The sequence below is a fragment of the Rhinolophus sinicus genome, linkage group LG04, assembly GCF_036562045.2.
Source record: "Rhinolophus sinicus isolate RSC01 linkage group LG04, ASM3656204v1, whole genome shotgun sequence".
In the NCBI taxonomy this organism is placed as follows: domain Eukaryota; kingdom Metazoa; phylum Chordata; class Mammalia; order Chiroptera; family Rhinolophidae; genus Rhinolophus; species Rhinolophus sinicus.
In genome coordinates, this window is record NC_133754.1 from 186,620,974 (window position 1) to 186,645,705 (window position 24,732).

At 56.8% G+C, this 24,732-nt stretch overlaps 1 protein-coding gene across 1 annotated transcript in view; it reads right to left on the bottom strand.

Annotated features, from left to right (window-relative positions):
• The window catches only part of VAV2 (vav guanine nucleotide exchange factor 2), a 151,546-nt gene that overhangs the window by 93,667 nt on the left and 33,147 nt on the right, over positions 1 to 24,732 (bottom strand). Inside the window, exon 2 of the mRNA XM_074331550.1 lies at positions 23,920 to 24,036. Within this exon, the coding sequence (XP_074187651.1) occupies positions 23,920 to 24,036 (117 nt within the window). The remainder of the gene's footprint in view (positions 1 to 23,919; positions 24,037 to 24,732) is intronic.

Sequence of the window (24,732 nt, forward strand, 5' to 3'; positions counted from 1 at the left end):
GGGAGGCCAAAGAGGAACACCCACGGAGCCATAGATACGGGAGTCATACAGTTATATTCTCGCTGGCGGCTGGGTTGGAGACACAGGAAGCAGGCTTCACACGATGCACAATCCGCCATCTGCTTCTCTGCCAACCAATCAACAACTTGCTAGCCACAATCTGCCCTTGTTAGTTTAGCCACAGCAGTTATATCAGTGGCCAATGGCTAACTGGTTACAGATGACAGCCAACTAGTCACAGCTGACGGCCATCGACTACCTGGGCCAGCACCTTTCCATGTGAGGCCGAGAGCCTGGAAAGTGCTCTCTGGGACTCTGTCCCCACATGGGCTGTACCCCAAATCACAGAGGCCCGAGCCCAGGCCTCCAGATCATGCGTGGGGGTGGGGAAGGGGGTTCCCTGCCGTATACAGCTTTGTTCTGCTGGTGCGAACCCCCGTAGGAGCTTGAAAAAGCAGAGAACCATCCCAAATCTTCCCTTTCAAACCTCAGCCCATCTCACACACCAAGCGACGCAACACCTGATGCCTCCTTCCGAGTTCCTGTCCTCTGAGGTCCCAGGCAGTTCACACCAAGAAGGGTCTGAGTCTCTCCCGACAACCAACTGCACGGGAATGGACTCGAGCCCACCCTGGGGACAGCAGAGGCGCTTGCAGGAACCAGACCCCGAGCTGTGCCAGAGCACAGAGAGGATCCGACCTGCCCAGCCTCACGTGGGCACCCAGCCTCACGAACCAGATTGCACACAGTGGGTCCCAATTCCTAGGAGAGTCCATGCACCTCTCCTGCCCATGGCTGTAAACCACCCAAGTTCTGGCAGAGGCTGTGGCATCTACGGGCACAGGCTGAGAGCCAGGCATCGGTTCAAATAAGTGCCAACCTTGCCTCTCTCACCAACCTCTCGTGGTGCCAGGGAGGAGGACACAGGCACCGCCGTTCCAGGTGAGGACACCAAGGCCATTCCCTTCCCTGCCTCAGGTCACACGGCTGCCATGCGAGTCAGGGTGGGCCCAGGCTCCTCCCCCTCGAGGCCCTTCCTCCTACACGGGACCGTCAGGAGCTGAGTCTGCAGCCAGGACCCTCCATCCTTCCCCTGAGCTACCCTTCAGTGTCCCTTACTGTCCCTGGGTCTTGGGACCGCAGGTTTTGCCCACGTTGCTGAGCCAGGCATTTGGAAGGGCCCAAGACGCCCACCTCCCCAAGCGCTGAGGAGTGGAAAGGGCCTCAGAATTTTAAAAATCGATCACCAAGGGACCCAAAACACTTCCGGTGCTAAGACTAAATGACATCTCCGTCGGAGTAAATGAAGGCTCTGTTCCATCCTCCTGGGACCTAGCTCAGGGCAGCTGGCCAGTGAGGTCCAAGCGAGGACTTGCTTGGCTCTGGGGCATCCACACCCTGTCACCCACACCTCCTTCAACCCAGGCACAAAATGCAATTTCAAGAACACAGGACAGAAGCTGCCTGCCCAGCACCCAAGCCCAGCGGGGCACCTCCCACAAAGGGCATCGATAGCCTCATTCAGTTACAGAAAATCTCGCCCCACAAGCGCACCCATCACCAGGGCCAACAAACCCAACCAACCAACTTCCTAGTCCAGGGAGCCCCATGGTCCCCTGAGAAAACTGAGGACCTATTGTGTGCCTTCCTGGAGGCTGGTTGCCACATTCCCAATTGCTGCTCCAAATTCAGGCTGATTTTGGCAGTGCCACCAGTCCCCTACACAAAGGACTGAAGATGTCCCCAGCCTCACCCGGCTGGCCTTGGTGACCAGGAGGCGGAGTGAAGAGAAGGCTCTTGAACCCAGATGGTCCAGCAAAGCCAAGAGACCAACTAGGTCACCAGGTGACTAACTCTAAGCTCGGCAAAGTTGCAGAGCCTCCGGGGAGCAGATTTACTGGACAGGAGAAAACCTCGCCGGAATCAAAGTTGATTTATAGACTCTGGAGGGGACGCTGACATTTCCTAGATCCCACCACCACCCTCGTAAATCAATTCTGCTCTCCACTCGGTGCAGCCGCGCCAGCCTTTGTAAATAAATGCCAAGCCTAATGAGTCTGGAAACAACCAGGCTGAAAGTGACAAAGAGAATGACAGTCACTGGGCCGTCCCGAGCGTTTCCGATGATCACAGAGACACACGTGGTCGGGGTGGGGGTGTTCCAGCCTCACTGCCAGCCCGCCTTCACTGCCCACCCAGAGAACAGAGAGGGCAGTGGCCAAAGAGGGGGCCCATTGCCCCCAGTCACTCAGGGCAAGAGCTCCAGGAGCCCAGGAGGGGAGAAGGGGGAGCCCGCACCCCACAGAGTGAAAAGCAGAAGCAAACAGCCACCCTAAAGCAGAGGGTGCAGTTTCTCGGCATCGTCTCAATCCCAGCTCCCCAGGTAAGGCTGGTGGGCACCGCGTCCTTCCCCAAAGGCTCTGCGGAAGTGCGCTGACCCTCACACCCTCTTTACGGCCCCCTCACCTCTCAGAGCCACCCCCTCCCTGACACCCCAGACCTGGTGAGGACCCGCAGGGTCCACCCCAGTTCCCAGTGCCCCGTGGTACATCGCCGCTCTGCAGTCAGTGGACACTGGCATCTCCTGTCTATTCTGAGCTCCCCACGGGCAGAGTGCAGTGTCCGGTCTTGGGCAGGACGCGTGCGACAAATGCATGGCATTAGCCACATCCTACGAACCAAACCAATGCCCGAGAGGGAAAACAATGGAGGACTAGTCCTTCTGTCCACTGCTCTGTGTCCTGTGTCCCCGTGTCCGGTGGCCACCTCTGAAACCTGGTTGTCACGGAAGGGCAAAGGTTTTGGAGGTGGTTCCCACTGCACAGGACCCACCTTGGAGAGGGCATGAAACAGGGGGAGGCAGCACTGAGCGTTCTGCTCGAAGAACACAGACCACGCGAGGGAACCGTGCAGCGACGGGACAGGAGGTGCCTGGGAGGCCCCTCGGGGGAGTCCTGGGGTGCAGGAAAGCTCTGCTCTCGGTGCAGCAGGGCCGTGTCCCCTCGGCAGGAGCCACCGGGACCGACCACATGCTCTTTCTCTGGTCACATAGCCATCGGAAGCCCAGAACCCGACTGCACCCAGGACAATCAGCGTCCCCCGGAGGACATCGGGGCCACGTTCCCGTGCTGTCTCCCTTGTCCCTCCCAATTTATCTTAATCCTGGTCACGGTTTTTTCACTTTACACCATATATTTCTTCACAACTGCCTCAGCTCCTCTGTGCAGTGGAGGAGGAGCTAATTAGTAAATTACTAAGCCCACTTTCCTCCAGAAGCCACATCTGATCTGGCTCGTGGGCACCGTTTACTTGGTATCACAAAGAAGCATTTGCTAGCACGTCACCAAAGAAAAAAGCCATAGTGGGTGGAGCGGGGGTTGTGGGTGCAGGGCTCCCACAGCCAAGTACGGTGCCAGAGATTACAGAGAACCTCTGCAGTTGTCACCTCCCCCAGAGGGAACTCAGGCTCCTGGCTCTGTCCCCCCGTAGAAAACCACAGCAGAAATGACTTCCCTGGAGACCGCAAGAGCTATGTGCCAAGACTAACGCCTCCACGGAAAAGTCTGGAAACTCTGAACCTAATAGCCCAGGAAGACTCAGGGATGGGTGGCAGCTTCAAGTCGATTCTGAAGCCCTGAGGGGACAGGGGAGGGCCATGAAGATGCCTCTTCCAGGCCTGGGTCCCTCTGAGACAGACACATCCACAAACCAAGCAACGGGAGCCCACGCCCTGTGGAAGGAGCAAGCGCTTCCCTGCATTGGTCTTGCAGCCCCCACAGCTCCCAGGACAAGTGCATGCGGGGCCCAGTGACCAGTAAGGTGACGGAGGCAAGGGCATGGTGGCCCGGCAGAGCCGGCCAAGGAACTCCGCTTCCAGGACCCCAAGACAAGCGCTCACGCCTTCCGCTGAGGGGGAGGGGTACTAGGAATACACGAGAATGCTGTGATCTGGCACGAACGTTGGGTTCACAAAAGTGAACTTTGAGTTACAAAACTGCAACGTATGGCCCAAATCCAGGCACCTACAGCAATCCACGCAGAATGACAAACCTCCTACTTCATCCTGGCAGAGAAAGCACTTTAGGAAAACGGTTACTGAATCATTCTGACAAACTGTCTCCCAGTGGAGACAAGTCCGCGCTCGGAGGCGGGGCTGGGCTTTCTCTCCCATCTACCATCCTTGGGAAGGGGTGGAGGTGTGGCCGCCTCTTCTAAGTTCTGGGGCCAAGAGTCACAGCGCTGGACTTTGAGCCCTGAAGCCCACCAGCAGCACGTTCAAAACCCAGTTCCTCCATGCTGAGCTGTGTGACTATGCACAATGGACAACCTCTCTGAGCCTGTTTCCTCACTTGCAAAATGGGTCAGGGCAGACCAACTGCCATGATCACAATGCAATTTACTTCTTACCCTGGACGTGGGCAAGAACAGTGGAGCCAAAGATGCAGGCAGGCCCCCCTGGTCGTCTGTCCCACTGGCTCTCAGGAGCAATCGAAGGCAGTGTTAACCTGGGGAGGGAGTGGGGCCAAGAAGAGCCCAGGCCTGACAAATCCGCACCGTGCTGTGCAGCCATAGAACACAGTGGTTTTCTGAAGCTCCAGCAAGCAGAGACGGAGGCAGGACCCACAGTCTGTCCTTTCAGATAACAGGAGACCCCAGGGAGGTCTGAGCTGCCCAGTGGCACCTGGACCCAGGGCCCCCACCTCAAGGAGGAGACGGTGCCCCAGGTTTCTGACCCTATCAGCCAAGAGCTCACTGAGAAGTGCGGTTTTCTGGAGCCAGTGGAAGCAGCTGGCTACTGCCCAGGGGGCACTGAGGGCTGGTCGCTGGGTTCCTGAGCCCCTGTGGGCGCCCCGTGAGGGCTTCCCAAGGAGTGATTCTCAGGCCCCACCTGCAGCATCTCCGGGGTACTGGTGGAAAATTCAGAACCCTGGGCCCAGTCCAGACCTGCTGAATCACAGTCCCTTGTAGGCAGGACCCAGGACTCTGCATTTTTAAACACACCCCTGCTTCTTCTGATGCCCTCTGAGGCTTGAGAACCACTGTTTGCATCCCTGCCCAGAGATGAGTTTGCAGGGACCTATCTTCTCCCAAAAGCCATTGTAACTGATAACTCTTTTCATTAAAGTAACAATGTATACATCCGTGGGAACGACGGACACACTGTGGCTTGTCACCTCCTTCGTGTACCTCGGTCCCCACAACAAAGTCCCACGATGAGACGTGGGGCTGACACCACCGGTGGCTCAGCTGGGTTGGGTCAACGTTCCCCGGGAAGGCTGCTGGGTGGTACAGCCCACTAATGCGTGCCAACGGGGACACAGTCCTGGCAGGGCTCCTCTGAGAACCACAGGCTCTGAACACTCCATCCCAGTGATGCTCAGGCAACCCGACCAGGTTCTTCCCCGCCGAGCTGCCTGACAATCGTTAGCAAATGGAGAGCAAGACCGAGGGATTCTGGGAGGTCCCAGATGGCTCCCCAGTGGGGCATTCACGAACATTCGACAGGGCATTACATGCAGCTGGACGGGCCGGACTCTAACTCCAGGGTGAGAAGCAAAAGTCATGAAAAGATCCTGTTTGCAGGAGAGCTGAGAGCCCCCGGGCCCAGCCCCACCTCCCCACTGTGTCAGGTGTGTTCAATGAGCCCAGGAACTGGTTTGTTACCGGCTGTGCTCCAGAAAGAAGCAGGTCCCCAGACGCACGCCTACGTGCACTTGGAGAGAAAGAAAGGACGCCTGCGGCATCTCAGAAACTACTTCCCTGTGCCGATTCATTCACTCATTCTCCAAACACGTATGGGGCCGCGCGCCAGGCATTGCTGGGATGAACCAGAGCCGGGCCCCTGCTCTTGTGGGGCCAGACAACACCTGACCCCCTAAGATGCTCCAATTCTGGACGTGGGACCCAGAGACCACATCAGCGAACCACGGGGAGGCCAGCGGGACGGGCAGAGATGTGGCAGCTGAGACTGCATTTGGGGGTGGCCATGGAGCTTCTGGGTGGGGCAGAGGAACAGGAAAGGAGCTGAGAGAAGAAACACACAGCGACGCCAGCCAGACTCTCCAGTCGGGTCCCAGGGAGAACACGGGCTCCTCAGGAAAGCCGCCGCCTGCAGCCCCGTAGGGCCACGACATCCTGCTCCAGGGACAGGGAGGCCAGCTGTTACAGCTTCACAATAACCTGGAATACACACTGATGACCGACCAAGAACCACAACTCGGCTACACACCCCGCCCCTCAGCCCCAGGAGGCGACCTGGGCTGTCACTACAGTCAGGAGGGCCGGACCCGTAAGCAAGACACAGAATGACCAGGGAACCGCTAGGTATGGACCCACAGAATCAACAAAGGTGTTCAGACTAGACTCATACTTGTACACGAATGTCCACCACAGCAAAGGTGCAAGCGGCCATCAACGGAGGAACTGCACGTGTCACTGGGACACGGTTCTGACCCTCGCTACAACCGTGGGTGGACCACGAAAACACGGTGCTGAGTGGAAGAAGCCAGACACAGAAACTGCACACTGTATGACTGCACTTCCATGGAATGCCCAGAAGAGGCAAACCCAGAGACAGAGCAGACTGGTGCTCGCCAGGGGCCGGGGGAGGGGGACCAGGAGCTGACTGCTGATGGGGACGGGGCTTCCTGTAGGGCTGATGGGAATGTTCTGGAACTAGACAGTGGAGATGATTGTACAACACTGAATTTTTTAATGCCACAGGATTCACACTTTAAAGTAATTAAAATGGTAAAATCTATGCCATGTGTATTCTACCACCAAAAAGAGAGAGATGGAGGTCGGGACCCTCATTTGTTCATCTCTGTCACCAGAACTCTGTTCCCAACAACAAAACAAAGCAGAGAAATGTGTCCGGGGTTTTAGAACAGCTGAACATGACGCCAGTCACGGGTCCCCCACTGCCACGTCTGCCCTCAGCCAAGTGGCATCAGCACGCTTCAGGGTGGAGGGCAGCTCACATGCGGGAAGGAGCCACGAGCAGCAACCGGTGTCGCGTCCGTGAATCCTAAAAGCACCACAGTGTTGTGTGAAGAGTGGCCCACGAGAGGAGCCCACGCCATGTCTCTCTTGGTTTCCTTTCCCTCTCAGCTCAGGGGGCTCATACGTCCCCACAGGCTCCCGTGCCACCAAGAGAGGTTCCATGGCTGAAGCCACAGCCACTCAGCCACTGCATGTGTCCCACTCCTTGTGACGGGGGCTCGTTACTGGACTTCCTTTGTTCCCTGCAACCCTCCAGCTAATATCTTCAAGGAAATTTAACACGTTCTAGGTGATCCAACTGCCCACATCCAACTGAATTTCTCCCAAGGAGCAGAGTTGCTGCAATGAGGAACTTTCATTTGAAGAAAATGCCAGATGAGGGGGGGCCAGCCACTTTGCAAAGCACCCTGAGAACACGGGCGTGCAATGAGCTGCTTGTCTCCGTGGAGAAGCCCACTGGAAACACTGAGGATGCAAAACACACACACAGAAACAATCCTCTCACACAAAAACGACACAGTCCCACATGTGCCCGCACATGACACATTTACATAACACAGGCATGCATACACACATCACAAACACAACACACACTACACAGGCATGCATATGTACACTACAAACAACACACACAAACACGTGTGCACATACACACACAACACACAGACACACACCCACGTCCTCCTTTCCCCAAGCCTGGCAGGAGATGGGCACCGGCCATGCCCACAGGGAGAAGGGAGGGAAGGGGGGTGGTTCCCAGACACTCGCTCCCTCCGCTCGCTCCCTCCCTCCACTGCTAACTGGGTTGAAACCTGCTCCTGGAGGAGGCTGAGTGGAGCTGGGCTCGGGTTTGCTCAGATAAGGCAGGATAGAGGCACGAGATGAATTGCCGGCCGAGCCCATTACTTGTGCCGAACGCTAACTGACAGTGATTCATTTGGAAAGTTTCTCCCCGGGCAGAAAGGCCTCCGGGGAAGAGGAAGGTGGTGGGCGCTGACAAAGAGCGGGCGTGGTGTGGCAGTGCACACCCAGAACCAACCAGAACATGTGCCCCACTCACGACCCACAGCTATTATCTGAGCTGACGGGCGAAGCGTCATTCTGGAAATGGGTGGACTTTTAGTTGGGAGTTCGGCACTTGGAGAGCGTGGTGTGTGAGGGGGGATCTCAGCGGTGCAAGGAGAGAAGAGGAAAGGAGAAGAGCAGGGGGCGAGGTCGGGGGGTCAGCTGTGGATTCCAGAGTCCAAACTGGAGGAAAGACGCAGGCGGCTGTGGGGATCGGGCAGGGCAGGCAGAGGGAGCGCATCTCTGAGCCACAGCTGGGTCTCAGTCACAGCCGGGTGGGCTTTGTGCATTGTCCCCCATCCGCCCCGCAAAGCACAGCTCGGATGCCTCCGTGCTAAAAGCACTGAGTGCTTCCTGTGGCAGGTACTGGGCCAGGCTGGGTAAAGGAGAGGCAAGGAAGGGGCCTGGGCGCTGACATCCTGGCTCTCCAACCGCACTGGCTGTGCGACCTGGAAGCAGTCACTGCACCTTCCTGACCATGCTCGTCCACCAAGTGTGAACGAAGCCCTCCCACAAAGCAGCCCTGTGCTTCGGGCTGGGGCACAGTAAACTCTCAGTAAAGAATTAATAACAAGAGCCACGCCGGTACCTCACGGGGCCTGTGCCCGCAGCCCCCATCCTGGCTTCCCTCCTTGCCGATGGCACATGTCTCTGTTCACCAAAGCCAAGCAGATCCCAGACCACCCCTCCCACCCAGGGGCCGGTGATGAGCCAGCCTGAGAGCTCATCCGGTTATCTGGACTCTGCACCTCTCTTCCTGCAAGGACCCCCGACCCCGTCCTCCCCTTTGAGGGGACCCCGTTCCTTCTCCATTCCTGATCAGAACCCATTTTCAAGAGCGGGTCAGACAAACCCCTCGGCACTGAGAAGTGAGTAATAAAGGCTAATGAGTTACCGACATCAGTAGGAACAAACTCTTAAGTCAAAGGAATGATTCTCTAACGGTGGAATGTCAAGTTGAATATTTTTTATGATCTATATCAGAAACCCAGGAATCTACCATGAGAGTGTTTGGTATTTTTTTTGTTTTTTTTTGCTAGAAGGGCTTTTTTATACTTAAAAGATAGAGCTATCCTTCTCAGTAAGCTGAAAAGACATATAATCTCCAAAGTGCCATTAGCAACTCAAAAACAAAATCCTGGTCCCATTGAAATTAATAAACACCACACAGAGGGGACACGTCTATTCCAATTGAATCAACTCAGACCTTGACTCCACGCCTGGTCCCCACGGGGTTTCACTGACTCCCTAAGTCCCCTGAGGCAGGTGTCCCCTCCTTTTAATCAATGAGGAAACTGAGGCTTAGGGAGGGCAGTCACCCAGATCAGGCACCTGCTAAAGGGCTGAGTTAGATCTGCCCCCCCTCTCAGACGAGAACCCCAAAGACCCCAGAGAGAGAACCCTGGAGACAGAAAAGGCTGGTCGGACCCTGTCTTAATCCACTGGGGTTGCAGTCACAAAAATGCCACAGACTGGGTGATGAAAAACCAGACATTTACTTCTCACACTCTAGGCTGCAACTTCAAGATCAAGGCACTGGCCAGTTCGGTGTCTGGTGAGAGCTCCCGGGTCCACCTCCCTGCTGTGTCCACAGGCCGAAAGGGGCGAGGGGACTTTTGGGGCGCCTCTTGTATGAGGGCACTGACCCCATTCACGGGGCTCCACCCACATGACCTCTCACCTCCCAAAGGCCCCACCTCCAACACCATCACATTGGGGATGAGGTTTTGGGGGAACACAGACATTCGGTCCACAGCAGCCCCACAGCCGGCTGGCAGAAGGGGACTGTGAGAGAACTGCCACAGCCCTGTGGGCACCGGCTGGGACTCCCGTCCCTGGCCCGTCGCCGTGCCCACAAGGCCTCCTAGAGTCTCCTTCACTGACCTCCTTCCCAAGGACTTCAGCAATTTCTCATTTCCCTGCTTCACCAACTCCATTTTCCAAAGTGATTGAGATTCTAACACCATTAAACATGATTTAATTTGCTTTTCCTAATGACATGCCCACCGTATTAGGACATCTCTCCTTTTCCACTTGAAAGACATTGCAGGGTGATTTTCTCCAGTTAAATTAATAGGGAAACCATTGGAAACATTAAAAAGGAATTGTGGCCTCCAGCGCAGCTAGAAACTATTTTTAAACATGGGGGAACACGGTCTTAGCTATGGCAGAAAGTTTCTCATTTAAGTGTCACTTCTGCATTTTCAAATGCTTCTCTATGGTGATCTAACCCACACCCAGTGGCCACCCCCGCTGCCACCATTACTAGGAAACAGCTAGGAATCTTCTAGAAGGCGGCCTCCCCCTCGGGCACCTGTGGTCAGAGTCGGAACAACGCCAGGTCCCTGACAACCCCACGAGGCTGACATAATCTGATATGGTTTTGATGCCTATTTTGTAGAAAAGACGACTCAGGTCAGCAAGGCCGTGCACGTAACACACGTAGGGGCAGAACCCAAACCTGGGGCAGCCTGACCGTTCCACTGTCAGCCCCTGGGAGCCACAGTCCTACTTTCAAATTATTTCCACCCCCTCATGCTCTTATCTTTCGTCTTGTCCCAACCTGGCCATTGCCCTCATATTTCTGGCTGGACGGTCCCTCATGCCCTCAGGCGTCCCTTGATACATGTCACAGCATTTCCAACACAGGCCCCACTGCCCACTGAAGGGCAAAACCACCCCCGTGCACACGGCCACCCTTCCCCCGGGTTCTCACAGCCGACCTGCGAAGCTGGGACTAATGGGGAATGGTTCCTGGCAGCTGAGCGACTCCCAGGGCGCGTCACCCGGGGAGGGCCCAGCGGGCTTTGAGATCAGAGCCTCGGGCTCCACGCTTCCACGGTCTGTGCTGCAAAGTGCTGCCTCCTGGGACCTGTCCTGAAGCCGCACAGCCCTGCTTGGGGCTTCCTGAGCCCCAGGTGCCCAAACTCCCATTCCACAGCCTCACTGTCTCCAGTGGCCAGATAGCAGGCCGACTTCCCGGGTCAAAGGCTGCCTGATAAGCGAGGGAAGGCACCAGGACAACAGGTTTTTCTGGAACATTCTTCCCATCTTACGAGGGAGAAAGGACACTTAGCCATTTTTGCCACCAGCTAAAATATTTCAGTCTCAGATCAAATAGGAATGCAAGCCGGAAATGGCACACAAACGGGAGCCAGGTGGATATGGTCTGTCTCAGGGAAGCAAAACTCACAGTCTGCTCTCAGTGTCCCTGGGCCGAGCAAAGAAAGGCCTGCCCCTCCTCCACCTTCCATGCTTTAACGCAGCTCAGAGATGCCTTTTCTGAAGGCCCCAGACCCAGGGGGCAGCATTCAGCTGTGCTCGACCCTGCCTGCCCTGGCCCTGCCAGCACCAGTCAGGCACTGTGCCAGGTGCCGCGGGGAGGCCAAAGGGTGCTGGGCAAAGGTGCTACTATCTATCGTATCGACCCTACTACCTGCCAAGAGCCAGGCCTCTCTAACTCCACACTAGTGGCCACCCAGATGTGAAAATGGCAGCTCAAACAGGTAAAGGGATCTGCTGTCAGAGGCTGAGCGGAGAGCCTGGTCCTGGTCAGCCCTGAAAGGCTGTTCTCGGTCCTCCCATCACCTAGGGCCTGGACGTAAGCCCAAAAGGGGCCAGGTGAGAGAAGCCACAAAGCAGATCCAGTCCTCGTCAGGCCTCAGTGTCCCACCTGGCACAATAGGGGTTCTGGCTAGAACACCGCTAAGGCCAGCCATTCCAGAACCTGTGCTTCCCGCCTCAGGCTAGAGCAACCCAGAGTGGCTTCACATTGAGGTGGCACTGGGCTGGCTCAAACCATGCTGCTCAGTTAAGTCAGTGAGACGGGAGCCCAGATGGCTGAACAGAGATGCCCCATGCCCTCTGCCTGCCCACCCAGCCTGGGAGGCTTGGGCACTGAGGTCCACAGCTTCATGGAGACAATAATGATACCAGCAGGTGTGTGTGTGTCAGGCGGGGGGGTCATTCCTCCCCAGATGGCCACACTGAGCACCTCGGCTGACAGCCAACACTCTGAGGGCCCCACTGCACAGAAGAGCCTTGGGAGGGTTCGGGGTTGGGGTGCTGCCTGCCACCCTCCAAGCTCCCTCTGCTGCCTCCCAAAAGCAGGCAGATGCCACTCTGCCTCTGATGACCAGTTATGCCTTCCATGACGAATGGCACCCACACCAGGGTCCTTGAAGGTCATCATCCCAGAGGTCTCCCGAGCACACCCAAACTGAATAGACCCAACTCATAACTTCCTGCTCGCCCCTTTCTTGGTGGGTGCGCCCTCCATGTGGGCACACGAATTATCAGGTGTGAATCAGAAACTCCTAATTGGAAATGTAACTCATAATTAGTCTTTGATTAATTAAAAATGGGAAAACTAATTACTTAATAAATGTCGTTGGTTCCATAGGCATAATCTTTGAAAACTCACAGGGGGGAGCTATTAAAGAGGGTCCACGGAGGGCCAAAGCTGGGGTGGCAGGTTCCCCAAAGACCTTGGCCCTGAGCCCTCAGGCTTAGGCACGTGGAAGATCCTCCCACCTCCCCGCACTCACACAAGAGCAGAGGCTTGGGGTCTGTCACCACTCTGTCCCTGCACCTGGCCCCTGGCAGGCACCCAGTGTTTGTTGAATGAACGAATGAATGAACAAATGAATGGCTTCTTTTTTAGATCACTGATTGTCCAGAATGAAAGCTGTGTTCACTTTAAAGATCACAGCCACCAGGTCACCAGCCCACACACACACCAGGACCCACGTCCCAGACCACTGCTCTCCAGTCTCACAGACCACGGGTCACAGTCGGGACTCAACTATGAGTTCCTCCCTTCCTCCCATGTGACGCTGAGCCAGCACGCAAGTCACTTGAGCCCCTCCCTCCAGACCTAAAAGGAGCTTCCTCCAGAGCTCACCTTCCCTGAACCCGCCTGCAACGCCCAGACCCACGCGTGATCGGGACCTCACAGAGAAGGCCAGAGCAAAGGTGTCCAGACCATCCACGCCACAGCCTGCAGCGAGGGGCCGTAATGGTGGTGTCTCCAGGGCCGTGGTCACAGCCGTCTCATCCCCAGGATTGCCTCGTAACGGCCACCGTGGTTACAAGGCTACGCAGAGACCAGACAGGCTACAGCCCAGGCCCGGCCTTCCCAGGACGGCTAGGAACGGCTGCAGTCCTCGCTGGACCAGAGTGACCGGCTGGCCTTCTCCCACTAGGTTTTCTCATCTGTGAAATCAGCCCCGGAGACCACCCTGGGGGACGGACCGACTCCAAGCTGCCCCGCACATTCCCAGGCGCTCCTGCCAGGCCACCTGCCCCTTGTGACACCACCAGGAAGCCGGGGCCTGAGCAAGAACAGGGACCCACGGCTGATTAACAGCAACGTGTGCAGGGCCCAGCTGCCGAGATGCTCATTCTTCATAGAAATGAAGCCACGGGGGCTAGACGTGAGGGTCGTTCTGATGACGTCTGCAGGCAGCAGTTAACCTGCGTGCGTCCCGGCGCTGGCGGGTTTAGCAGGCCAGGTAATGGCAGGCAGGGGTGCCTCACTGAGACCGACGAGCCGGCAAACTGGACAGAATGGGCCTTGCTTCCACGAGCCCAGGTGCTCCCGACCCACGCACAGCTGCTTCCAGTTTGCTCTCCCTGGAAGCCCCTGGAAGCTTCTCCACCCAGTTCCGGGGAGACGAAGAGGCGGCCCAACCTGCTCTACCTGGCTGGGTGGGGGGAAAGAAGCAGCCACCCTGCAGTCGTTTCTCTTTCCCTGGCTCTGTCACAGCTGTGGTTACCTGCCGGGCTTCCCACACCTTGGGAAGGGGCCTGACAAGCCCATGGGGAAGCAGAGTGCAGCACTGGGGTGCGGGCCTTCACAGGTGGGGAGCTGGGGGCAGGTGGGGGCTGTGCTTGACTGGGCAGACTCTTCCCGGGCACACAAGCCCTGATCATTCTGTGAGCATTTCTTTTACTGCCCTTCCCCCGACGCCCTGTCTTATAAAGCTGCACACCTGCCCTCCCTCAAATATATGGTCAAACGAAAAGGGAAAGAAAACAATTTAAAAATGGGCAATGGACTTGAATATAATAAGCTCAGAGAAAAAAACTAGGTATTACTGATCATTAGGGAAATGCAAATCAGAACTCAATACCGCTTCACACCCATTAAGGTGGCTATTATCAAACATACACACACACACACACACACACACACACAGAAAATAACAAGAGTTGGAGAGAATGTGCAGAAACTGGAACCTTCTGCACTGCTGGTGGGGATGGAAAATGGTGGCGCCGTTGTGGAACATGCAGTGGTTCCTCGAAAAATTAAACACGGACTTACCACGGGATCCAGCACGCCGCTTCTAGGTGTACCCAGAAGACATGAGAGCAGGCGCTCGGACAGACATGTGCATGCCCGTGTTTACAGCAGCAGCACTTACAACGCTCCCTGCCCACAGATCTAATTTGTAAACCAGTCCCGCACCCCAGCAGCCTGCCTGTGAGCCTGGAGGGGAACAGCAGAGGCTAGTTACCTGTCTCCTGCTTCTTTCGAAAGTGAGAGAGAGCCCTCGGCTGGGGGGTGGGGGAGGGTTTCCTCTTTGGACAGACTATCAGCTTCCCCCCATAGGGAGGGTCCTCGGCCTTTGGGGGCCCAGGGTTGTGGGCTCAGGAGTTCAGGAATAAAAGTCAACAAAGCTTTGCACACGCAGGCTCACGGCAGCACTCTTCACACCCACCAAACAGTGAAACTGCCCAAATGTCCATCAACGGATGACAGACAAAACGTCTATCTATACAATGGAGTATTATTCAGCCCTAAAAGGGGATGCAATTCTGACACGTGCTACGTGGGTGAACCTTGAACACATCACGCTGAGGGGAAGAAGCCAGTCACAGGAGGCCACCTGTTGTGTGACTCCATTTAAATAAAATGTCCAGAACAGGCAGATGTACAGAGACAGATGAACAGTTCTGGAACGACACAATAGTGAGGGCTGCACAACTCTGAATACACTAAATGCCACTGAACTGTACACTTTGAATGGTTAAAATGGTAAGTTTACTGTTATGTCCATTTTATCACAATGAATTTTTTTTTAAGAATGAAAATCAGAACAGAACGCCCAAGATAAATGTATTCCAGGACTCCTGCCCAAACTCACTAATCCGAGTTTCAGACAGAGGGGCGGGAAGTCTGCGCGCTGGGGGACCTGGGAAAAGCTCTTCCACCAAAAGGTCACAGCCACACCCCTTGTGATTCAGAGGGGCTGCCTCCTGCCCTAGGGCACGACTGGCCGCAGACCCCTGTGCGCCTCTAGAAGCACTAGTAGTATTCCTTCAGAAGGGCCACCCAGGCTGCCAGAAAGGACACTTTATTACAATTAATTATTTACATTTTGATATTCTTTTCTTCTCACCCTCTCAGCTTTATTTTGCTGCAAACATCAAATTGTCAGGCTTCAATAGAAACAATGGCTTGGGGCGCTGGGGAGAAACAATTACCCAATTAAAATTTAATTAACTGTGGACACAGGCCAAAAAAAAAAAAAAAAACCAACGGATGCAGATTTGCACCAAGACTAGTTGGGAAAATTCAAGCTCTCAGCCACCTGGGTGAGACCCACAGGGTAAAGTAGACATGGAAGAGAGAGATGACAAAGATGGGAGTCCATGGGGACAAGAGGGCAGCTCTGACAGCTGCCACCAAGGGGTCATCCAGCCTATTCAACCTTCCATTCACAGATGGGGACCTCAGGCCCTGAGAGGTAGGCAGCAGCCCTCCCTGTGCGGTGAGACTCGGTGTCCAAAGCCTGGACACACGGCTCCTGCCCCCATCGCCTACATCCCCGACTTTTCCACCAGATGTGACTGCTGCCCCCACAGGCACCCAGAGTGCCTTCATCCCATAAATGAATTGTAAGGGAGAAGGGGATCGACAGGCACAGATCGTGCACCAGGGGTCAAGAAGCAACCTCCTCGGCCAGTGTCCCCTCTCAAGAGACCTGACCCACTGACCCACGTCTGGGAATCACCGCATCCCTGGGGCCCCACCCAGGGCTGTTGAGGCACCAAAACAAAGGCCCAGAGGCTCCCTGGCCTCGCCCACAAGAGATGAGCATCTCACACAGGAGGGAGGCCCAGATCTCCCCACGCACAGCTCATTAGACCCACAGGGACTCGGCTACTGAAACCCAAGGGCCCCCCACCCTCGTCCACTGTGAAGGCCACGATGGCCATGGCTCCCCTGTGGAACAGGAGCCAAGAGAAAACCACTTAAGAAAGCGGTGGCTCAGCGTTCAACGGGCTTACTTGATTCTGCGCACACGCGTGTATGCATTCATAGGTGCATGAGTGTGCGTGTCTACACGCATGTGCCCAGCGGCTGTGACGTCCCTCGGAAAGCAGGTGGGCTAATATGGCCTAAAATGACAACTCGCAGATAAAAGGAGGAAATGTTTTCAAGCAGAACTCAGAAGGCCTCACGCAGCCAGCCGCCCTGCGTGGGCCCAGCCTGGAGCTGCTCCCGCTCCGTGGCCACTGCCTTCTAATAAGTAATTAGCACAGAGCGGCTGCTGCGAGAAGAGCAGAGCCGACGACATTAAGACGGGAGAGCAAATGAACTCACGGCAGCAGCAGCATCTGAGCATCATTAAAGCGAGTGTAGAAAGGCCTGGACTGAGCACAAGGCCGTCTGCACTCAGCGAAGTGATGAATAAACATTGAGGGGATGAGCTAACACACGGCGGCACGGGGCCTGCGTACAGAGACGAGGGGGTTGGATGGATACCCCAGGCTGCCTGCACCCTTCCTTCCTCCCTGACCAGACCAAGCCCGGAGGATGCGTCCAGTGACGCAGGTGCCCAACAGGGAAATCAGGGGCACGGCTGAGACAACAGGTCCATACGCATCAGGTGGGATGAGGGTGGCTGGGTTAGGTGGGCGCTCCAGGCAGCCGGAATGGCCGTCGGCTGCACCCTGCCCATAGCCAAAGCCATGGCCCACTGCTCAGTACGGGCTGGTATATAGGGCAGCAGCCAAGGGCAGCCATGCAGCCCACAATCTCTGGTCCTCCAGCAGTCCTCAGAGGTGGGCCAGTTCGCAGACATGCTTTACAGATGGGAAACCACAGCCTCGAGAGGGGAGCGACCTGCGGCCCAGCTCAGTGCCGCCTGGGTCCTAATTTCCACCCTCCATTCAGCATCACATTCTGTCACGAGCCCCAAAGGCATCCCAACTGGCCCACTTTCACCCAGCTTCTAGAAGCAACAGCACTCTCGAGAGTTCGGGGGACAGTGGTGGATGGGTGTTTGTGGGAGGGGCAGGGCCCACAGAGTGGGTGATGCCAATAAGAGGAACAGATGGAACGTCTGGGAAATCAAACTGGTTTCCTCTCCCGTGCCTTCTCCAGTAGACTGTGTGTGATCATGGGTTCAGTGGGAAGGCGCCGGAATCCCTAAGTGATGCCTGCCCTGGGCACGGGGGGCTGGCAGCGTGTGCTACGTGCTGCCATGCCCAGAGCACAGAGGAAGGTCCCAGGCAGAGAGGAAGAGTGACACAGGGTAGGGAGAGAGGTGTCTATTCCAGCAAGAAGGAAGGGTGCCTCAGCCATACAGACGAAGTCAAAGGCGCCTGGGGCTGGGGCAGCACATCCAGGCTCTGGACCCAGCCAGACAGGTGTGTGCTGTGGGCAGACGGTCGGAGGGACTGCACCTCACACGCCCAGAACAGACATGCAGCCGAGGCCTCGGCATCCTGAGGCGTGACCGAGGCGTGACCGGTCCTGCCCCACCGCCAGCAACCCCTCCCCCCAGGCCAACAGTGAGGCCACATCCCAGACATGCCCCCAAAGCCCCAAGCCCAGGGAGGTGGATTTCCTCAGATGTTGGAGACTGCTGGTTTCAAACTATATTTTTAGCCTCTTCACCACTCTTTCTTTCTTTCTTTCACCAAAATGTCTGGCAAAATGCCATGGAGGAAACAGATAAAAATGGACTCAGTCTGATTCAGCGTGGCCCGCACTTTGCGCCTCCTCCCGGCCTCCCCCCGGCCTCCTCAGAAGGTCCCCAGTGGTCTGAAATGCACCACAGGTGGGAATTATCGGCACCTGTTCTGACCTTTGTCAGGACAGACCACCATTCATGGCTGTGTCTTTTACGGAGCTGAGAGTCAGCTCTTCCCTCCTGGTTTAGGCCTCTCATGTCCTCCCCCAGACAGCCCCCCCGCCCCCCCCGTCTCCTCACTGCCCCCCCCCCGGTCTCCTCACTACCCCCCATCTCCTCACTGCCCCCCTGGCCTCCACACTGGCCTCCAGCCCCTGCAGATGGCAGAATTCCACTTGACTGACCATGCCCTATCCCTCCCAACAGCTGCCCACTTGGCAGAAGGAAGGGGTACTGTCACGTGGGGCGGCCTACGGGGCCTCTAGTCCTGCTCCCCACATAAGAATGCAGGACGCCAAAAAGGAACACCCACGGAGCCATAGGTAGGGGAGTCATACCACTACAGTCTCACTGGCGGCTGGATCCACACGACCTGCAACCTGCTGTCCGCTTCTCTGCCTGCCAACCAACCGACAGACTCCCACTCCCCAGCGCAGCCACAGCAGTTACATTAGTGGCTAATGGCTGGCTGGTAACAGCTGATGGTCAATTAGCCACAGCTGACGGGATCTACTACCCGAGCCAGCACCTTTCCACGTGAGGTCGAGAGCCTGGAAACTGCTCCCCAGGACTCTGTCCCCACAGGCACACAGCAGAGCACATAAAAGTTTGACCTCTGCCATCAGCAAGACCCTAACAGGCCCCAGTTCCACCATCACTGTGGGACATGAGCGAATGCGCCCTCTCTCTGGACCTCGGTTTCCATCCTCATCTCGAGTTCCCTGAAGGATGGCAGGAGCTCGTGGACGTAAAGAGCCCAGCACACAGCGCATGGCGTCCACACACGTGAGCGATGACTGCCAGTGGGAAGAGGGAAGGACGGAGGCCGGAGGACAGACAGAGCTCCCGGCACCTGGGGCACGGCTGCTCGGCCCCGCTCCGCACCACACTAACCAGTGGCCTGTCGGCCGCCCAGCCCTGCTGATGGCCAGGTTTAACCGCTTCAGAAGCTCTGAGCCTAGCAGTCTTTTAATGAATAATAAATAGCAGTTAAACCATTTATTAGAGGGTGTGTGCTCTGCTCTTTAACTCAAACGACGGAGAGAACTGTGCAGGCCTTCCTCTTGGGTTAATTCCACCAGAAATGACAACGAATGTGAGCTGAGCTGACCAGTCAGGTCTTGGGTGGCAGAGAAGCCTGGATGGGGGCACACAGGGGAGCAGCGTCCACTTCACTGGAAATGGGTCCCTGGCATGGTGAGGGGGCACCTCCCCGGGAAGGTCCTGGAGGAACACCACGATGTCCAGTCTCCCTGGGCTCCAGCCAGGCAGCTGGGCCAGCCTGGGCCTCCTGACCCGCCAAGGGCACTGGCGCTTTGTTCACGGTGCCCAGCTGTCCCCACCAAAGGCCTCCCAGCTCCTCCCATGAGATCCAGGAATTCAGGCAGACAGACGGGTGCCCTCGCGTGCCGTGTGCAACTCCAGGCACCTGGGAGACATCAGTAATCAAAGCATGCAAGTCCCAGCAGCCAGGTTGCTCACAGTCCAGTCAGGGGAGACGGGCGGAGACCAACAAACCCAGTACAGCGAGGACACTGCTTAGCCAGTGGGCAGCATTGAGCAGAAAGGAGACAGCGGGAGAGGGGATCACGACTGATTCACTAGCACGATTTGAGCAAGAGCCTCCCAGGAGGTGAGGATGGGGCAACTGCACTAATGGGGGGAACCAGCCAGGAAGCCTACAGTCCACCCAGCAATCGGCATGAGTGCGGTGGGAAACGGGAGCAGGTCCGGGAACGACAACCCAGAAGCACCCTGAACCCTGGGGTTGCACCCCTCGCGGCTCGCACGCCCCAAAGGAAAAGCCCCTCAGCCCTCCCTCCCTGCCTCCCGCACACCTTCCTTGTGTCCTCTGCCCAGAAGAACAGACGGGCCTCCTGGGAGGCTTTCCCACTTCTACCCAACTTGACAGTGCAAGGAAACACACTCCACGGTGACGATGACGACAGAAACTCCATCTACACCCTGTGCACCAAGCCCCAGCCTTCACGAAGATCTTCCCATAACATGGAGCCTGTGAGGCTCCATCAACAGGGCAGATTGGGTACAACTGTCCCCATTTTCCAGATGAGATAATTAAGGTTCAGGAAAGGCATCTTCCTAGGGTCGCTAGATGTAGCTGGACCGACCCTGGTGGCGATGCCAGGATGGGGCAGTGTTGGCGACGCCAGCCACGACTTCACCACCCAACTAAGGAGACTGCAAGGCCAGGCAGGGAAGGCAGAGAGGGTCTGAAGTCAGCAAACTCCCAGACCCAGGAAACTAACAGCCAAGTGACCTTGAGCAAGTTGCTTGCCCTCTGAGCCTCCGCCTCCTGTTCTGCAAAGTGGGGTAATGAGAGCCAACATTGGGGCACACTAACAAGGTTACGTGAGCGGCTCTAGGGGGGCCAGCTAGAGTGAGGCGGGGCTGTTACTCCGTAATGATACGACCTGCAATCTCCAGGGACCAAAATGCCAGAAGAAAGCCACCGAAACCCTGCCACCCCACCAGGATCCTCCCTCCAAACTTCCACGCGGACCCCACGCTGGGGCAATGGTGTTCCTGGAAGACCCAGCAGATGCTGGCCACCCATTCGGCCTTCTCACGCTCCTTCCATCCGGGGCGCTGGGTGTGGGACACAGGGAGAATGAGAGAGGGTTCCCGCACCGGCAGGGACGGGGCAGGGCCAGCCGGACCTCACCAGCCAGCCCTGGCTCACGCTCCATGCTCGCCCTGCACAGCCCTCGGCTCGCCCACCCTGGGCAGCAGGAAGCTTCTCAGACAAGAGTAGTTTTGAGCCGAAACCTAATTCCTTTAATGCGACCTGTGGGAAAATGCCAGGCGAGGCAGCCACAAGAGGAAAGACTTCCAGAAGCAACTTTCTGGATCCTTCAGCTCTTGCTGGAGCTCTCTGGGTAGTTAGCAAGAAGAGGAAGAAAACACTAGTACAAACGATAGGACCTGCACGGTCCCCTCCTTGCTGAGACCCTGTACCAGCAATGCCACACGCTACGTCCTGTCTTCATTTCACCCCTGCAGAAACGGAGGCTCCAAGGGCCTGAGAACTCGCAGAGCCTGGATGCACACCCAGGTCTAAGTGACAGGACAGCCCTCTCCCCCACCGCCTCCCTCCAACAGGGTAAGAGAAGGCACGGGAAGGAAGCTGCAGGGGACCGGCCTGGCAGCGTCCCTGGTGAGCGGGGCCTGCTCCCTTGGGGGCTGGCTGCACCCAGGGCTCCCACAGCCCTCGAGGGTCTCCAGGAGTCCACCCACCTGCTGCCCCCACGAGGCCTCTGCCAAGGGTGTCCCCAGGTACCCTGGGCCAGGGAGCGGAGAACTCTGCCAACCTGGGGCTGCCCCACCCAGGGCCCTGCCTGGATTAAGGAAACACTTTTGGGAACTTTGTGTACCCTAAAACATTAGCTCCCCTGTGCACCTGGCCCACTCAGTCTAAGGTCCACTCTGCCCCAACGGAAGGAAGGCCAGAAAGGCCGGAAGGAGAAGCCCGAGGGCCCAGGGGCGGGGGCTACACTTAAACAGCACGGGGAGGCTGTGTGGGTCCTGTAAACAGGAAGAGCTCGGCTGTCCCTGGGGAGAGAGGCTGAGCATCCCCCTCACAGCAAGCGAGCTCGTTGCAGCGGCTCGATCAGTGCCCGGTCCTCTCCACAACAAAACCAGAGAAAAGGGCTCCAGTGTCCCCTGAACGCTGGGCCAGAGCCAGCCTCCAGAGCAGGACTTCTAGAGTGTTCACTTTCTCACTACTTTTTTCTACCACTAATTGCCCAACAGCAAATCTGGGGTCCCCTCGGAGGGCAAAAGCCAGGCAAGTATTTCTCTCCATTTTATCCCTCGCACAGTAAATGCTGAATAAACACTTGCTAAATGACATGCTTAATGGATGGATGGACGGATGAAGGAAGGAAGGAGGGCGGGAGGGTGGTAAGGAAAGAAGGAAGCACCTGAACACCACAAATCTTAAATAATAGCAAAAAATAATCTGGAAATTTCTAAACCAGCCTGAGATTAACCAGATATTCCGTAAGGAACCTTTTCGCTTCTGAATTCCCAGACCTGGCAGACACTGCTAGTCGACCCCAAACCAATTCCTCCTGTCCTAGAAGAAGCTTCAGCACCGCTCTCAACACAGACCCAGGCAGGGTCTGGATGGCGCGGCTGGAATTGGCCCGGAGACCAATCGCACTGCTCCATCTCACCTCACCCACCCAGGAGACGAACAGTCAATTCTGACCCTACAGAGCTTTGTGTACAAAAGACAGACAGACCCTCCCTTCCTGCCAGCTGTAACTCTTGTCACTCACTCCTCAGGGCCAGCAGTGGGGGCCAGAGGAAGGATAGAGCAGGTGGCCCCGTCTGATGGTCTAAGAGGCGTGGTGGTGTCCCCACTGGGCTGGGCTCCTGGAGGGCGAAAGGCGAATCTGGGCCCATAGGAAACCTCAGTAACGGCCCCTGAAGAGAAGGACGGGTCCTTCGCTCTGTCTGTGCACAGAGGGGACTGTGACGCCGGCCTCTCCAGGCCTGCTCCTTATCATCACCCAGCTGGGAGGAGCAGGAGGCCAGAGCCCGGCCTGACAGCAGTTTGCACATCCCTCCCCGACCACGGCAGCGTCCTCCAGGGGCGGGGAGTCCGCGTGTGTCTGCAGCGCCGAGCACAGCAGGCCGCAGTGCCAAAGAGGGACCGCAGCTTTGCTTGTGGTTTTTCCAGGCTGTCCCATCCCTGGACATCAAGGGGGACTGGCCGAGAAAAACAGACTCCAGACAGTGGCTCCCAGTGGGAGAGCACGTCCCAGTGTCCCAAGCCTCCGTGGGCCCCAGATCAAACTCAGCTGGCAGGTACTCGCCACAGGTCACCACGGGGAGGAAAACACACAGGGAAGGAAGAGACCAGTAGCACGGACGCATAGCCAGATGGACAGAGGGCAGGCCGGAGGCACAGGCCGGCCTCTGGCCAGGGCCACATGGCAGGCAGAGCAGACTGCACTTGCACTGCCTCTGCAAGCACCAGCGCCCAGTCCCCAGCCAGGCGTCCTGCACACACACGGCCCGACACACCACCCACAGGCCGCTCCCAGGCGCCGAGAGGAGGCCAAAGGATCAAGGAGGAGGCACTAAGGACAAGAACACACCTCCCGGGGCACACGCCAGGGGCCGAGGGCTCCACAGACCGGGTCTCACTCTCTGCTCAGCAGACTTTGGAGGGTGCTGTTCTTACCACCATTTTACACGCAGGACTTGGAGAAACTGAGTCACGTGGGCACTGTGACAGTAGGGGCAGGACTCAAGCGCAGGCCAGCCTGCACCTGCCGGACGCGACGATGGAAAAACCCACTCCTGGGCCGGCCCGGTGGCTCAGGCAGTTAGAGCTCCATGCTCCTGAGGCCGAAGGCCGCCGGTTCGATTCCCACATGGGCCAGTGGGCTCTCAACCACAAGGTTGCCAGTTCAATTCCTCGAGTCCCACAGGGATGGTGGGCTGCGCCCCCTGCAACTAGCAACGGCAACTGGACCTGGAGCTGAGCTGCGCCCTCCACAACTAAGATTGAAAGGACAACAACTTGACTTGGAAAAAAGGCCTGGAAGTACACACTGTTCCCCAATAAAGTCCTGTTCCCCTTCCCCAATAAAAAATCTTGAAAAAAGAAAAACCCACTCCGTTCTGTCTTGGGTGGGGGGGCCAGGGCACCAAGCCTGGTGACCGGGACACTCACCTTCCCAAAGTCTCGGACATCGAAGAGGTCGAAAGGGTCAAACAGCTCACTGTTTCTTAGTCCAAACTTATCGTGACAGACTTTAAGGAAAGTGCGTATGTTCTTCAAACACAGGAACTAGAGGAGAGATGGAAACAGTCATTAAGCCTGTGGAGTCTAAGAATCTTAACGACAATGGCAGCAAACGTTTGTCTGCGTGTGCCCATACGGACCAGCACCTTCCTGGTCCAAGAAGACGCTAGCCCTGATTTCACAGATGGCCCCCGGCTCACCTTGGCCATTCACGACCATCACCCCAACCCCAGCGCGAGGGGACCAGCCCAAGCAATCATGCTCATCTTGACTGGACCAAAATATACTGGCCTCGAGTGAGCCAGGACAGAGCGCGCACACGCACCGCCTCCCGGCACAGGCTGACCCCAGTTTCTTAACCCATGACAAAGCCACAGCCAGGAACCACCCATGAAAGCCAACCAGGGGAGCAGCACACGTGCACCACAGTGGGGGGGGCTGGGGTGAGCACAAAGCCCAGAATTCCCAAATCAATGTTCCAGGCATCTCCTCCACCTGGTACCCCAACACCTGGGCTCCCAGCTTGCACTGGTTTGGCAACACAATGGGGAGGGAGGCAGGCACGTGGCAGGTGGGGGAGGTGAAAAGGATCGCTAGCTTCTAGTCCCTGTGGAGGAGCTGGTAAAGAACTTATGGGGGCAGCAGCCGAGGGGGCCTGGGGCACAGACTTTGGAGTCACTCGCCCTGGGTTCGAATCCTGTCTGCTGATTCTAACTTGCAGGACCAGGCGGCAGTGGCTGG